The sequence below is a fragment of the Lissotriton helveticus genome, chromosome 8 (genome assembly GCF_964261635.1).
Source record: "Lissotriton helveticus chromosome 8, aLisHel1.1, whole genome shotgun sequence".
Taxonomy (NCBI): domain Eukaryota; kingdom Metazoa; phylum Chordata; class Amphibia; order Caudata; family Salamandridae; genus Lissotriton; species Lissotriton helveticus.
The window spans coordinates 1532677555-1532692621 of NC_136069.1; the positions used below are offsets into that span (position 1 = coordinate 1532677555).

Below are 15067 nucleotides of genomic sequence, written 5' to 3' on the forward strand. Positions count from 1 at the left end.
GCAATTCAGGACTACTCCTTTCGTTGGAAACCTTCAGGACTTAAATACCTCGGGTCCTGGTCAACAGAGGCCTGGAAGGAATGGTTGCAGACAATCTGTCGCCCTTAATTGCCTAGAAGAAATCAGACTTTAACAAATGGTCCCTCCTGGGATCCTCCATGTGGGGCAGAGTCCAAGCAGTGCGAATGGTCACATTGCCACGCTTTACCTATATCTTGGGAATGCTGCCCGCTGCGATACCCCCAACTACTCTATGACTCAATTAAGAGCCTTTGTCTGGGGTTTCCCCCGTCCCTGATTAGCCGTGTCTCAACTTATGGCTAGCCGCTCTTGTGGCAGCCTGGGTCCACCTTCTGTAGAACACTATTCTCTAGCCCTGCACCTCTCCCAGATAACCTATCTTCTCCCAGATCTACAGGATCCTCCGCAATGGGTTGCAATGGAAAGATCACTCCTCGCTTGAGACAACGGCCTTGGCCCCCTATACGGAGACCATAACCTTAAACTGTCTACCCCACATCCTGGGACATAGACCACATATAAGGCATGGCATGCCTTATGGGCATAGGTCACCGCCTACACAATAAGGCACCAATTTGGGGAAATGATAGCATCCAAATAAGAGGTTAGGAACTCTATTGGCCCATATGGAAGGAGAGGAGCATATGAACCTGGACCAGGTGATACTGAACCGTGATTAAAAATCTTTTAAACAACTACAAGAGGAATGTGGACTACCCTTGGAACAGGCCTATCAGCACATGCAGCTGCAACACTGCCTGAGTGGATGTCTTGGTCCTCGACCTTGGACTCTGCAACCCTCCCTGATCGTGGAATACCTCTTGATATGGGGTCGACATAAAGGCGTGATGTGATGTCGGGATTATATGGAAACCTGACAAACCACATGTTCCCACAATTCTCCTATGCGGCCTCCGGGTAAAATGGCAGATATGCCTACAAATCACAATAGATTAAGAAGACTGGTCTGAAATCATAGAGGCACTGGTAAGGGAACTCGCGAGGCTCTGACATTTTTTTGCCTCTTTAAATCCCTTCACAACTGGTACTGGACTCCTCAGAAATTAGAGAGGGACAGCCTACTGCTGCACTAGATGCTAGAGATGCTCTCAGACATATGCTATGACCTACCCCACATACTTGGTGAATGCCCCTGTTCAACCTTTCTGGTCCTATTTAGGGGATACCCTGAGAGAGAATTCCGCTCCGCCACTCCCTCACTTCTACAGTCATCCTCCTACATGATCTCAGAGACACTCCCGACATTACTATCACACAACGCCACCTCCTGCACACTGCACTATCCACAGCTAAGCTTCGCATCCTGCGACAATGGAAGTCGCCCACCCCACCTTCACAAGAAGATCGGACAGCGGCAATGATCCACACCGCAACCCACGAACATGTCATCTACGACATACAGGACCAGGAGGAGGTGTTTACGCAGACACGGGCCCCCTTCCTCTGGTAGAGCACATAATAACATTCTACCGCTTTACCTTGGCAGCACCGGACCACTCACTCACAATCCCACAGGCAATGATCAGGATTTTCCCCTCCCCTCCCTCTTCCCCTACTGAAACCCTTGGATACAATATTACATACCCCTCCATTCCTCCACTCTCCACCCTTCTCCCACCTACCCAGCTGATTCCCTAACCCGACATCGGACGCGCAAGTAGACACTTTATATCTCCTTCCTTCACCATAAACATGGATGGCAACCATCACCAGACAAACACAATTGATGTACTAAGCCCCCACTTGGGGAAATAACTCACGCAGATTTTCTAATAGCACATAACGTCTCTGCCCAAACGGACCACAGAACCCTCACTCACCTACACGTTTGCCCCACCACCTTAAAATCTCCTACTATTGATTGAGACACACATTACTACTTTTTCTCAGGTTGGACAAAGGAACGCACGCAACCCCCCCCCTTTTCTCCATCCTTATCCCCACCCTTCCATACTCTCCTTACCCCGGTGACCCCTGCCTAAACGAGACCTCTCCCTCTCTCTCGTCCAGAGCACCCACAATTGCAGCTATCAAATAGATGCTGCCTGAGAGAGCATCCAGGGTACCACTTCTGACAACCACTACCTCAAAACACACACCTCCACACACCAAACTATCTGAGGTGATGTACAGTCATAGTTTCTGTTGATAATGTTACAACTACGCTAGTACCCACTCTCCCCTCCCTATTGCAAGTCCCTCCCTCCACCTCCCCACATCCCGCTCCACTCCAATCTGATACCCCATTCTCTCCTCCCTTTTTGAATGATGCTGATGATATACATAATAATAACCTTGAATTTGTAAAGCGCACAGCTACCTCCGAAGTGGTTTCCCGGCGCTGTTGGCCCTCAGGAAGATTAAGCGAGCTATTGCCCAGTCACATGGTGCTGGGCTGACCTGCCACCGGCACCGGGGATTAAACCTTGAACCCCGTGGTCCGGTGTCGGGCACCCTGGCTGCTGCGCCACACCTCTTCCACAAAAATAGATATATCCTTCACGTTGCAATCTAGACTTTGTATCACGTTGTACTATTGTTTATTTATCGGTTTCTTTCTTACTTAATACCTAATAAAATAATTACTACATTAAAATACGATATTCCCCTTAAAGTGCATGTTCCAGTTATAATACATCATGTTTGTAAATGTTTTCATCTACAGCCCCATGCATACAATAAATATTGAGATACTGAGTAAACAACCCGTTCTTTATTTTCCGATCTTAGTATCAGAATTGCTTCCTTTAGATGGACTACAGACAAAATGCGGCATTCTGGAATAATCCAGGTCTTCCCTAATTTGGCATATGCAGGACAAAACAAGCATTTGCAATGCAATAGGTCTCGCATGTACGCGAGTTTAAGCTATTGGCATTCAAAATAGCAATGCCTTTTATTTAAAAAATGTAAAAACCTGCAAGCTATATAACCATGCACTTACTACTAGCAGTCCTTGCTAACGAAAAGATTGGCTGCCACTACAAAAGGGGCAGTCACTGCCAGCTTTGCTTCTCTTAAGCATATTTATGCACACCTTACAGGTTTTCAAACATATATTAAAAGCATTGTCATTACAATCACAATAGCTCTCAACATCTTGCAAATGAAATAAGTCTCGCATTTACATGAGTTTATGCTATTGGCATTGTAAATGCATTATATTTATGTTGTTTAAAAACAATAACATTAATAAAAGACAATATCATTTACAATGCCTATAGCTCAAACTCGTGTAAATGCAATGCAACATGTCTGGCATTTACAAGACTTTAAACTATTGACATTGTAAATAACAATGCCTTTTATTTATGTTTTAAAATAGAAAAACAATTAAAAAAACATTGTCATTTACAGAGTCAATAACTCAAACTAATTTCAATGCGAGACCTATTGCATTGCATCATGTTAGCGCGATTCCTGGTGCCTGCAGGGGTTGCCGGTTGCGCGGGGTGGGGGCCGGATTTCTGGTTTACGCTCACAGGATATCACACCAGAGCACATCCCACATGGCTTCTCCATGCACAGGTCCTTTCGGGTGAGTGCACCACATCCACACCACAGTATACCACCCACATGCATCCCAGTAACATACACAACCCACATGCATAGCACCAACACACAATAACAAACCTCTACATTCCACACCATGCCACTGCCCCCACATATGCACACAAAATACTCCACATCACTACACTAATACACATAATTACACACAGCTGAAGGCACCAGTAACCTACACTACATCACTGAATACCACACACTATAACTACACACACCACAATACCAACTCAAATTGCTGCATTCCACAGACACACAGGGATGACCGCTTCGCTCCATCTCTGCAATATACCAAGTTTGCAGTACAGGGCTTTAATTTTCAAACTACTTTTATCAGGTGTGGTTTCAAATTTAACTAGAAGAAAACCCGACTTCAAATCCCAGAACGCATTGGGTGGTTAAATGAAAGCAGCTGACTGAAAACATAGTATTCCGGGTGACACTGAGCGGCGTTACAGCTTTTTAACATTAGCGCAAAACAACGAGGTATAGTATATTTCCGAACCAGAGCTCAACTCTTCGCTATACACTGCTATCTACCATCAACCAAGCATGATGCACAGTAGCATAAACAAGTATACTGCAACACGCGCATATGATGACTGACTGAAGTACTTATATAGCGCTCGAATGCCGTGGCGTCTTGTCGCTGCAGAAACGAGGAGAGCGGCGAGAGCAGATCTTAGTGTGAGGAAAAAAGCCAGGTCTTCAGTGCTTTTCTAAAACAGAGTATAGATTTTTGTGAGCGCAGCACAGGGGGCAAAGAGTTCCATAGTCTGGAGGCTAGATGCAAAAGGACCTGCCGCCCCATCGCATTCGTTTTATTCTTGGCTGACATATCAAATCAAGACTGTCTGACCTTAATGTACGTGAAGGGAGATATCGAGGGAGGAGTTTGGACATGTCTTGTGGTCCCGAGCCATACAAGGATTTATGGACTAAACAGAGGGCCTTAAACCGTATTCTGGATCTGACTGGGAACCAGTGAAGTTCCCTGATGGCTCTGGACGTTGGATGGCGATAAGGTAAATTTAGTAGGACCCTAGCTGCGGCGTTCTGGATTGCCTGAAGCTTGTTCAGTTGTTTTTCTCCTGTGCCCAGATAGAGTGAGTTGCAATAGTCCACCCGGGACATTACTAATGCACTCAGTACCGTTTTTTTAGAGTTGGGGGGGATGTAGGTTAAAACTTTCCTAAGAACTTTGAGGGTGTAGACGCAGGTGGAGGTGACCTGGTTAATCTGAGCTTTGCAGGAGAGATCTTTGTCCACCAGGAAGCCAAGATTTCTAACCTTGTCTGCAGGACTAGGGCAAGTGCCTGCCTCCGAAGGCCACCAGATGTCGCTCCAGATAGACGATTTCTGACCGAATTCGATTATCTCTGTTTTATCCGTGTTCAGTTTTAAAAAATTACAGCTCATCCAGTTTTTTACACCGAGAAGGCATTTCTTAAAACACTCTGCTGTGGCTTCAATAGACTGGGACAATGACACTATAATTTGAGTGTCATCTGCGTAGGACTATAACTGCAAACCATGAGATTGAATTAGGGCAGCTAAGGGGGGTCACATATAGGTTAAACAGGGTGGGCGACAGCGCCGAGCCCTGAGGGACCCCACCTGGGAGGGAGAACTCATCTGATTGTAAGCCTTCCCAGTGTACTTGTTGGATTCGAGAATCCAGAAAGGATGTTAAGAGAGTTAGGGCAATGTCAGTAAAGCCTAGGGTTTTTAGTCTGTCTAATAGAATTGAGTGGTTCACGGTGTCGAATGCCGCCGTTAGATCTAGTAGAATCAGGGCCGTTCTACCACCCTCGTCCATTGTCTTTCGGGTGTTTTCGGTTGCCATGATAAGGGCAGACTCTGTTGAATGGAGGGGGCGAAAGCCATGCTGAGAGGAGTCTAGGAGCTTGTTGTGGTCTACATATCGCATCATTTCTTGATTGATGGCTTTTTCCAGAATCTTAGCTGGTAGGGGTAAGCAGGATATTGGTCGGTAATGCTTGAGTACCGTAGGATCTAATGAGTCCTTCTTAAGGATTGGTCGAATGCAGGCTTTTTTCCAGCTGCTCGGGAAAACCCCGGATGTGATAATATTGTTTATCAGAGGGGTCAGGACGGCTGCCACTGTTTGTGGGATCATGTGTAATATGCGTGGGGGGCATGGATCTAATGGGGATCCTGACTTCATCTGTAGAATAAGGTCAGTGACCTGTGTCGCCTCTAATAGGGGAAAGCAGGAATAGCTGGACTCGGTTCGGGAAGTGGTGTCATAGTTATCGTTGGACATGGTAGGTGCAGAAGAGCTAAGGTCATTATAGACTGTCTGGACTTTTTGCTGGAAAAAGGTTGCAATTTTCGTAACAAGATTCTGGTCAGGACTGAAAACAATGTCGCGGGGGCTTTTGGTCAACTGGGTGACAGTTTTGAATAGTTCTTTTGTAGTGCTAGTGGCTGCCTGAATTTTGTTAGTAAAATATGATGCAGCACATCGACGTGTATATTGGTCCACACCAGGGCATACATCCCACACACGCTCGCTAAAATGAAAGCATATCACTGTATGCCACAGCACACCATTTGCGCACACTTCGACACGTCTCTAGCAGGGCACACACACACACACACACACACACAACAAAGCTCATAAGGACATGCAAATATTTGTGAGCGCATCTGGTTATACTAACCGCAGACACAGGCTGCACTCCGTGCCACACAACCCATTTAATGACTACCGCACCGCACACCGCCGCTTCACTCCCAGCGGTGTGCTACGCAGCTTGCACTGGCCGGACGCGCCACAACAACCCTACACCTCGTGGCTTCTCCCGTCACTGATCCCGGGGGACGCATTGTGCACACGCATCTGCTGGTGTTTTCCACTCTCTGGGAGCCCGCGTCTCCTATCAGTGCTCGAAGGTTAGGGCTGCCCCCCCACACCAGTGTTTTGTTTGTAAGCCCAGCATTGTGTTTCCATGATCCGATAGTGCGTAGTGACAGGTCAGTGGCCGGCCAAGGCTCCTTCCCGTCCCTCCTTTTGTTGCCTGGCGTTGTTAAAGTAAAAGCGCACATACCGGAGAATGAAGCGCAGCTGCCATTGTCCCGATCAGTGTCTGTGTAAAATAGTGCTGAACCACCATATAAATCCCACCATTTCACGCCGCAAGTACACAATCAAGTCCGGATGGGCGAGCCGAAAAGGAGACAGGGAAGGAACAAACAAGCCTCACTTCAAATAGAATGCGAACGTTTACCATAAAGGAGGACTCCCGCCAATAAAAAGGATGGGCGGAGCTTCCATTCCACTTCTAAAATCTCCTCCATTACAAGAGGCCAAGCAGAGCGCGCAGCACATGCGCAGCGACGTAGGCGAGACCTAAAAACGAAATACCCATTTCTTACTAATCGTACTATTTAAGAGACAGTGAGGACAACGCTTTCAGAATTCATCTCAAACAAAGAAACGCTAAATTTACGTCTATCCCTCTTATTAAATGGTCTTAAGTTTTTCTTCATTCATGAATAAACTTAGAACATAACAGGATAAAACGAATCAACTAAGTAGAGGTTGATTTTTCGGCAATTGCGAAATTCTAAAAATTCTTAAATACAGATGATTGGAGTAATTGTCCTAAGCAAAAAAAGTAAAGAATCGCCACAAATTCGGACTACAAATTTCCCTGATAAGGAGTGGTTAGCTAATAAGATTGCCACAAAATAAAACATGCCACTAAAACAGTCCACATTTACTTAGTTTATATATTCAACATGTGAGTTTGCCATTAAGGCAGGACTGGTGCGTTCGTACGTAAGTGATGGTAAATCTGTCCTTGGGAAAGAATGTTACAGCACTACTCGATTTTTTTTCCAACTTCTCTAAAACCAACTCCTTGCCCTGAGTGTCATGTCAAAAGAAAGTGCCTACGGTTTTACTCATGTTTTAACACTATGAAAGTCACAAAAGTCAGAACCAGGAGTTTTTTTCACACTGCATCCTTTAATTTTTGCAGTGGTTAATATGAAATTTGAGCATGTGATGTCAAAAATGTGGCCCAACAACACTGTTTGAGCCCAACTGGCCATTAGCGGCCTATTTAGAACAAGCATTGGCATAGCCAATAGGTCTCGCATTTGGGACCTTAAAAGTGTTCAGCCATGCAACAGTTGGTGTTGTTGCACCAAGGATATTCTGCTGCATAACTAAATACTTATAGGGTCCAAAAAGCGAGACCTATTGGCTATGCCAATGCTCGTTTGTTTTTTGTTGATTAAGTTGCCAGATCTACAATAGCTGGACATGGTTTTTTGTTAACAGTTCTTTGCATCAATTGAACTTGTTTTCATTGCTCTGAATGTTGTTTCCATTCTGGTTGTAGGAAGCAGTCATTCCCGGGGTGTGGGGGCTGCATAGCTGTGCGCACGTGCCGAACTTTGCAAATGAGAAAAAGCCTGGTGCAGTCACAATTTACAAGTGTGGAGTGAGTGAGCCCCAGGCAGCATGACTCACTCACACAGGAGTTCATGCACTGCACCTGCATACTCAGCATGGTTTAAGGAAACTCGACCCACTCGCTCCCAGGCATCGAACACATATTTACCAAGAGCCTGCTTGCTGCACTGACGGCTGGTGGTGTGTGTGCCTGGTAAAAGCGTGCACTGACAGCTGGTGGTGTGTGTGCCTGGTGAAAGCGTGCACTTACGGCTGGTGGTGTGTGTGTGCCTGGTGGAAGTGTGCACTGACGGCTGGTGGTGTGTGTGCCCGGTGGAAGCGTGCACGGACGGCTGGTGGTGTGTGTGCCTGGTGGAAGCGTGCACTGACAGCTGGTGGTGTGTGTGCCCGGTGGAAACGTACACTGACGGCTGGTGGTGTGTGTGCCCGGTGGAAGCGTGCACGGACGGCTGGTGGTGTGCGTGCCCGGTGGAAGCGTGCACGGACGGCTGGTGGTGTGCGTGCCCGGTGGAAACGGACAGCTGGTGGTGTGTGTGCCTGGTGGAAGCATGCACTGAAGGCTGGGTGTGTGTACCTGGTGGAAGCATGCACCGATGGCTGGTAGTGCGTGACGGCTGGTAGTGTGTGCGCCTGGTGAGTGTGCACTGACAACTGGTGGTGTGTGTGCCTGGTGGGAGCGTGAACTGACGGCTGGTGGTGTGTGTGCCTGGTGGAAGCGTGCACTGACGGCTGGTGGTGTGTGTGCCTGGTGGAAGCGTGCACTGCCGCCTGGTGGAAGCGTGCACTGGTGGTGTGTGTGCCTGGTGAAAGCATGCACTGACGACTGATGGTGTGTGTGCCTGGTGGAAGCAGGAGCATTCACAGTGATAGAAGACACAAATTAAACTGACGAGGAGGGAGGGGGAGTGCGAGCAGAGGAGCATGATTCACAGCTAGAAGACACAAATGAAGCTGACCAGGAGGGAGGGGGGGAAGGGAGGGGGGTAGTGCAAGCAGAGGAGCACGATTACAGCAATAAAAACACAGATGGCAGCTATGCACGAGCTTGTGAACGCAAGCTGTAGGCCAGCAAAAGCCTCTGGTGGCACTTTTAAAAGCCACTTACTAAATGTTTCTAAGAGACAGCGCATGCGCTGTCTCAGGCGAGACCTAAAAACACAGATAGCAGCTCTGCACGTGAATGCAAGCTGTAGGCCAGCAAAAGCCGCTGGAGGCACTTTTAAAAGCCACTTACTAAAGGACTCGAAGAGACAGCACTCTGTCTCTGGCGAGACTTAAAAAGGACCTAGGTAACACAAAACTTTGAAGGCAAATATCCATTGTCAAAGACAACGCGTCCTACCAATTACCCGAAATGAAGGACACCAATAAGATCCTCCATCGCAATGTATCCAGATAAGCAGTACATGACTAGTGTAAGACACCAATATGTTTATGGTTAAATAGGTTATACCCACATGCACATCTTTCATCATTCTTCTGTCTCCTTTGACTCCGAAAGCAAAAAATAGATAAAATAAAAATAAAAACCAAACACATGCACCTCCCAAATCGTTGTACCATCTTGCAGTTTCTATTAAGTTGACATGAAGTGGTCAATTACAGAAGTGCACAAGAACAGGATTATACAACTCTGGAGGCGCATCAGTAACACCAAGGTTCAGGTACTGTACTCACTCAATTACAGCAGTTTCAATTTGATATCTCACCTAATCAAGCATCCACAAAAAGGGCTGCTAGACCATAACCTGGTGCAAACCTAAGGCAACTGACAAACTTTTCAAAATCTACAGACACTTTAAGGAAAGGAACAATCCTTAAAATAACTTACAGTAGGTCTGTGGGACTCTGATTTGTAGACAGATATACTTTAATATTATACAAAAAAACCTGCTTGCAAAACCTTTTTGCACTTATCTTCCCCAGTTCTATTAACACACACATACCATTTTCAAAACTTGCGTATCGTCTGAGTGTTCCAGAGACCAGGTTTGATACAAAGCATTATAGGAGGTTGGATGCCCAACTACAGCCCTGCACCTCAAGAATTTTCTCACTTAACTGGCAGGAACTAGAAAAAAAACGAAACTAACCATGGTCGTACTATGACAAAAAATAATTTGCATTCCATCCCAAACATCAGGAAAAGGCTGATCAAAACGATTTCAATGTAACGCCTGCGAAAAGGCACACGCAATGTGCAATAATTACTGCTCGTGTATGACACTGGATTGAAACAGATTTGTCTGGAACAAGGCACTTCAAATCACATACGATCGCTGCCATCGAATTACAACACACAACTGAGACAGGGAACGTACAAGGAGTTACAACATGTCCAACAGCAGGTAAACAAATGGAAAACACTTTATCTTACCCAACTTGCGCAGAATCCTCTTGCACTCATCCCTGCTCAGATCCAGGAGTGTTGGCCATACCACGGGCATCTTCCTGCATTCAGGTCACAGAACTGCTTCCTCCCTAGAGAAGCAAGTTACAGGGTATGAAGGGATGGACTTCTCCCAACTAGTGAACTCCAGTTGAGCTTCAAAGTGATGGTTTCCACGAGTGATATGCAAGTGGCCTGTATTTTGCTTATTCGGTGTTAACCTTGAACATGCCTGCTCAAACCTATGCACCGATACCCCATTTGCATGACTCGCTCGCCGCTGGCATCAAACATATGTAGAAGGCGACGCAGCGGAAGCTGGGGACGAGTACAGAAATGGGAGGCGGGGAATGCAAAAAACAAGAGAGGCCAGAAAGCACCGCAGGGAAGGGGCGGTGCAGGGGCTGTGGATGAGAGCAGTGAAGAGGCTAAGAAAGAAGGGGGAGGGAGGAGCAGCGAAGAACTAGAGTGAAGAAAGAAGTACTTGGAGCGAGAGCAGTGCAGAGCGGCAGGGATAACAGGGGCAGCGTAGTGAAGTGTAAAGACTTGGTCTCACACGTGTCAGTCGAGCATGAAATTGTAAATTGCATTTACATAGCTCTTACTACCCCTGACGATGCGTCGAAGCGCTTATATTTATTCCAGTAAAAGCCTTGACACAGGAACATAAACGGCGTCCCCTTCAGCTCATACAACCCTAGTGACAATCTACTAAAGTACATCATGCAGGGAGTAGTGTCTGGGGAGAGAGCAGCGCAAGGGGGAGGGAAAGCAAAACATTGGCGTAGGGTAGCAGCACTGAAAATGCCAAGAAAGCACGGCGAGGGTGAGGCCGGCTAGAAAGAGAGACTGAAGGGCAGAGAAGTGCATGTAAATTGGGGAAAGAGCAGTACTGACGTGGAGAGGAGCAGCTGGGCTATGCAGCGTAAGTCTTGAGGGGCAGACAATATAAAAATGTTTATGGGCAGTGGAAAGACTTCAAGAGCATCGGGATGACTGTGAGAAGCAATGGGGATATTGGGCTGGACACTGCAGTAGATCGGAAGAAGAGTTGTGAGGAAACTGAGGCAATTTATTATGTAGGATTATCATTGGGAGGACAGTAGGCAGACGTCTGTCACTAGGTTGGCTCTGAGGAAGGTCATATATTCCGTCGGCAGGACTGTCAGATAATGTTGAAGGTAACCCGTTATCCAGCAGGTCTGACATTTAACTACGGAGCTCTCTGGTGACTAGGAGAAGGGGGCGCCATGGCTCAGTGACAGGGGTAGCTTTACCATCTATGCCCACATAGACATAAAGCAGCAGCCTGTGAGAAGCAAAGGGCGCTGCCTTGCCAACTTGATTCTCCTCCCATTCCCCGAGGAGCCGTACCCACCTTCCCTGGGAGCATCGGTGAACCAGTGGCTTGCAGATACACACAACAACAGGGGTAGCCTTCCTAACTGCGGTTCTAAAGATGCTAAAGATGGCGCGGGCACCAGTGCGCGTGCGTGTAGCCATGGCATGCCGGGAGTTGAAGTTTTTAACAAAGACAATTGGCTTCTACCGGTGACATAAACAAAGGACTTCTGAGAGGAGATGTAAACAATTATAATTGGACATTTCATTATGGTAAATGTTTGAAGCGGCTTACAAAAAACGGACATAAGTTAAATGAGGATCACACGTCTGGTAATGTTTCGTGGTTATCTTTTTAAATAACCATACCTGTCAAATATGAACACATTACAAATAAAATCATATTTTATTGATAAGTAAAACTATTTACTGGGGTCAAGTTGGATCACGCATTGTTGTCTGGATGCTTACTTGTGAATACTGGAACACATTTTTTTTTTATTTCTATTTAAATTCAGGTATGAAATACTAGTGTTCGTTCTGTGTATCGTTCTAATGTTACTATCCAGAAAAATGGATGCATACTCTACAGGCAAGCAGGAAAGCCGGAGATTTTGTCCAATGACATATAAAAAGGAGAACACTTGCTAAATCTACTAGAGTTTTGCCGCAAATGATAGCGAGTGAACCAGAGCAACGCAATCGTCAAAAGTAACGTGGCACGAGAGTGACCTTTCGGATGTGCAAATAGAAATAAGTCTGAGCGCTCCCTATCTTTTCCCCGAGCACAGAGAGCGACGTAACATCTGTATCAGCTGTCCAGCAACAGCCACGGACATTCTTTGATAAGAAAACTAGAACACTAACTTCTTTCCTTGACGACAATCCAAAGTAAAGCAGCAGTAGACGCCATGTTGCAGGAAGATAAACTGAGTAGTTCACAGCATTCCCTTTAGTACAGACTATACAAAAAAAGTCGTAATAACGTCTTCTCGGGCTGATATATCAGCACTAATGGGCACAAACTGTATCTGAAAGGATTTTGAGGGGTGTCCCAGAGTTTGCCATAATTAGTAAATAAACATGTCCAGCACATGCATCACACAACTGACCTTAAACTTTTGAGTTTGACCACTATTTATAAATTTCTTAGCAAACATAAAGGAAAGTTTAAATTCTATTAAGGTTCATGGAGGCAAGATTACGCTAATTTGGGAGTTGTTTGTTTTCTTCCCTTTTCATATTAATCGCAAATGAGCTACATTTATGCAAACCTACATTATGTTTACACTGTCCTCCATCTTGCACCGTCACAGTATATTGTATTGTATTGTATTGTAATTGCATTTATATAGCGCTTACAACCCCTGACGAGGCGTCAAAGCGCTTTTTCGGCGGGTAGCACGCTACTCCGGGACCCATAGAGGATTAGTGTAGAATTAGTATAGTGAAACATGCAAGTAAATTTTAAGTGGTGGATAGGTTAGTCAGTTATTTGGATTTGGAATGATATCAGAAGGATAGAGGAGGACAAAGGTTTGTGTTTATTTATCGCTCGCTTGTTGACGCATGCTATACAGGAAGCCTATAAAGGATTAGTGGTGAATTAATATGGTGAAATATGAGGTCATTTCAGTGGTGGATATTAGTCTGTTACTTGGAGTGAGAAGGATAGCGGATGGATAAAAGGGGAAGAAAGATTTGCATTCATATAGCACTTGTTACCCCTGATGGATGTTGAAGCGCTTTTCTGGCGAGTAGCACGCCACTCCGGAACCCATAAAGGATTAGTGTTGAAAATTAGTATAGTATAAATATGAAGTAATTTGAGTAGTAGATATGTTATTCAGTTATTTGGGCAGTATCTTAGTATAGTTGAATATGGAATATGGAATTTGAGAAGTGAACATGTTAGCCTGTTCATTTTGATTGAAAAATGATAGTGGAGGGATAAAAGAGTGAAGGATTTTTTTTAAGTCTTAGCTGTAGGAAGAGGCTTTTGGATGAGAACAAATGAGTTTTGGAGGGAAGGAGTCAGAGAGGAGAGTTTAGAAATGTTCGTTTTAGGGGATTGGTGTAGTAAAAAGAGGTGTCAGATGATGCAAGGAGTGGTAGAGCAGGAGAGAGTCTAGAAATGGTTATTTTGTCCATCATAGTAGTGGTATGGGGTTTGGGATAAATGAGAGAGTGGATGTAGAGGATATATTGATAGATCTATAGGATGTGAGATAGGGTATTGCATTAGAAGGAGTAGTAGAAAGAAGTTTGAGATGAGTCAGAAGGTTGGGCTAGAAGATATATTGAGCGAAGTATAGGCTGAGAAATAGGCTAGTGCATTGGAAATGCTAAATTAGAAGAAAGTGAAAAATATATAGATCCATAAGTACATTGAAAGTATATAGATACATAAAGGAAGTAAGTATATTTAGATTAAATATATTGATAGACGCACAGGATGAGAAATAGGGTAGTGCATTGGATATGCTTTTTCAGGAGAAAAGTAACAGACACACAGATCCAATAACATGGAAGGTACATAGATGCACAATGGAAGTATGTACATGTAGACCAAAGATGACTTTTATTTATTGATGAATATTATTATTATTATTATTATTATTTTTCTCTTAACAACATCATTGTTTTACATGTTTTATAAAGTAATACACAAAGATAGGTACATATCTATAGTGAAAACAAATGCTTATATACAGAGGGATATTCTGTAAATTTCTATTTCCGTATGGTGCTTATGTGGGGAAGAGCCAGATCTTGAGTAGTTTTCTGAAGATAAGGTGGTTGTCGGTGGATCTTATGTTGGGGGGTAAAGAGTTCTATAGTTTGCCTGCTTGAACAGAGAAGGATGTGCCACCCATGGTTTTTTCTTGTATGATGGGATTTTGAGGCGAGATGCTCCTTTAGAGCGGAGGTTCCTTTGTTGAATGTGTTTGGTGATTTTATTCCTGATGAAGAGTGGTCCTATTCCATGTATTGCTTTGTGGGTAATACAAAGCAGCTTGAACGTGGATCTTCTGGCAACCGGTAACCAATGCAGGGCTTTCAAGGCAGGGGAGATGTGGTCTCCTGGTTTGATATGCAAGAGTGGTTTGTTCGCCCTAAGTGTGGCAGGGTATGCTCAGACGTGAGTCCCTTGCTCACTTGGCCACTGGATTCAAGATAGCCTGGCTGATGAGGATTATGAATCCGAAACCGGTCCCAGGATGCTTGTTTCCGGTCCAGGGAAGACATATCTTGGCAGTTCGGGCTGGACTGTTCCCATGAGG

General features: G+C 45.2%; 1 protein-coding gene across 6 annotated transcripts in view; it reads right to left on the reverse strand.

Annotated features, from left to right (window-relative positions):
- EMSY (EMSY transcriptional repressor, BRCA2 interacting) overlaps positions 1–11930 on the reverse strand; it is a 377116-nt gene extending 365186 nt beyond the window's left edge. For all 6 annotated transcript variants that reach the window (XM_078658523.1, XM_078658521.1, XM_078658522.1 and 3 more), the window contains exons 1-2: positions 11821–11930; positions 10431–10534 (exon numbers count right to left, since the gene is read on the reverse strand). In XM_078658523.1, coding sequence (XP_078514649.1) covers positions 10431–10500 — 70 coding nt within the window. In that variant the 5' untranslated portion in view covers positions 10501–10534; positions 11821–11930. The remainder of the gene's footprint in view (positions 1–10430; positions 10535–11820) is intronic.
- Positions 11931–15067: the final 3137 nt, after the last annotated feature.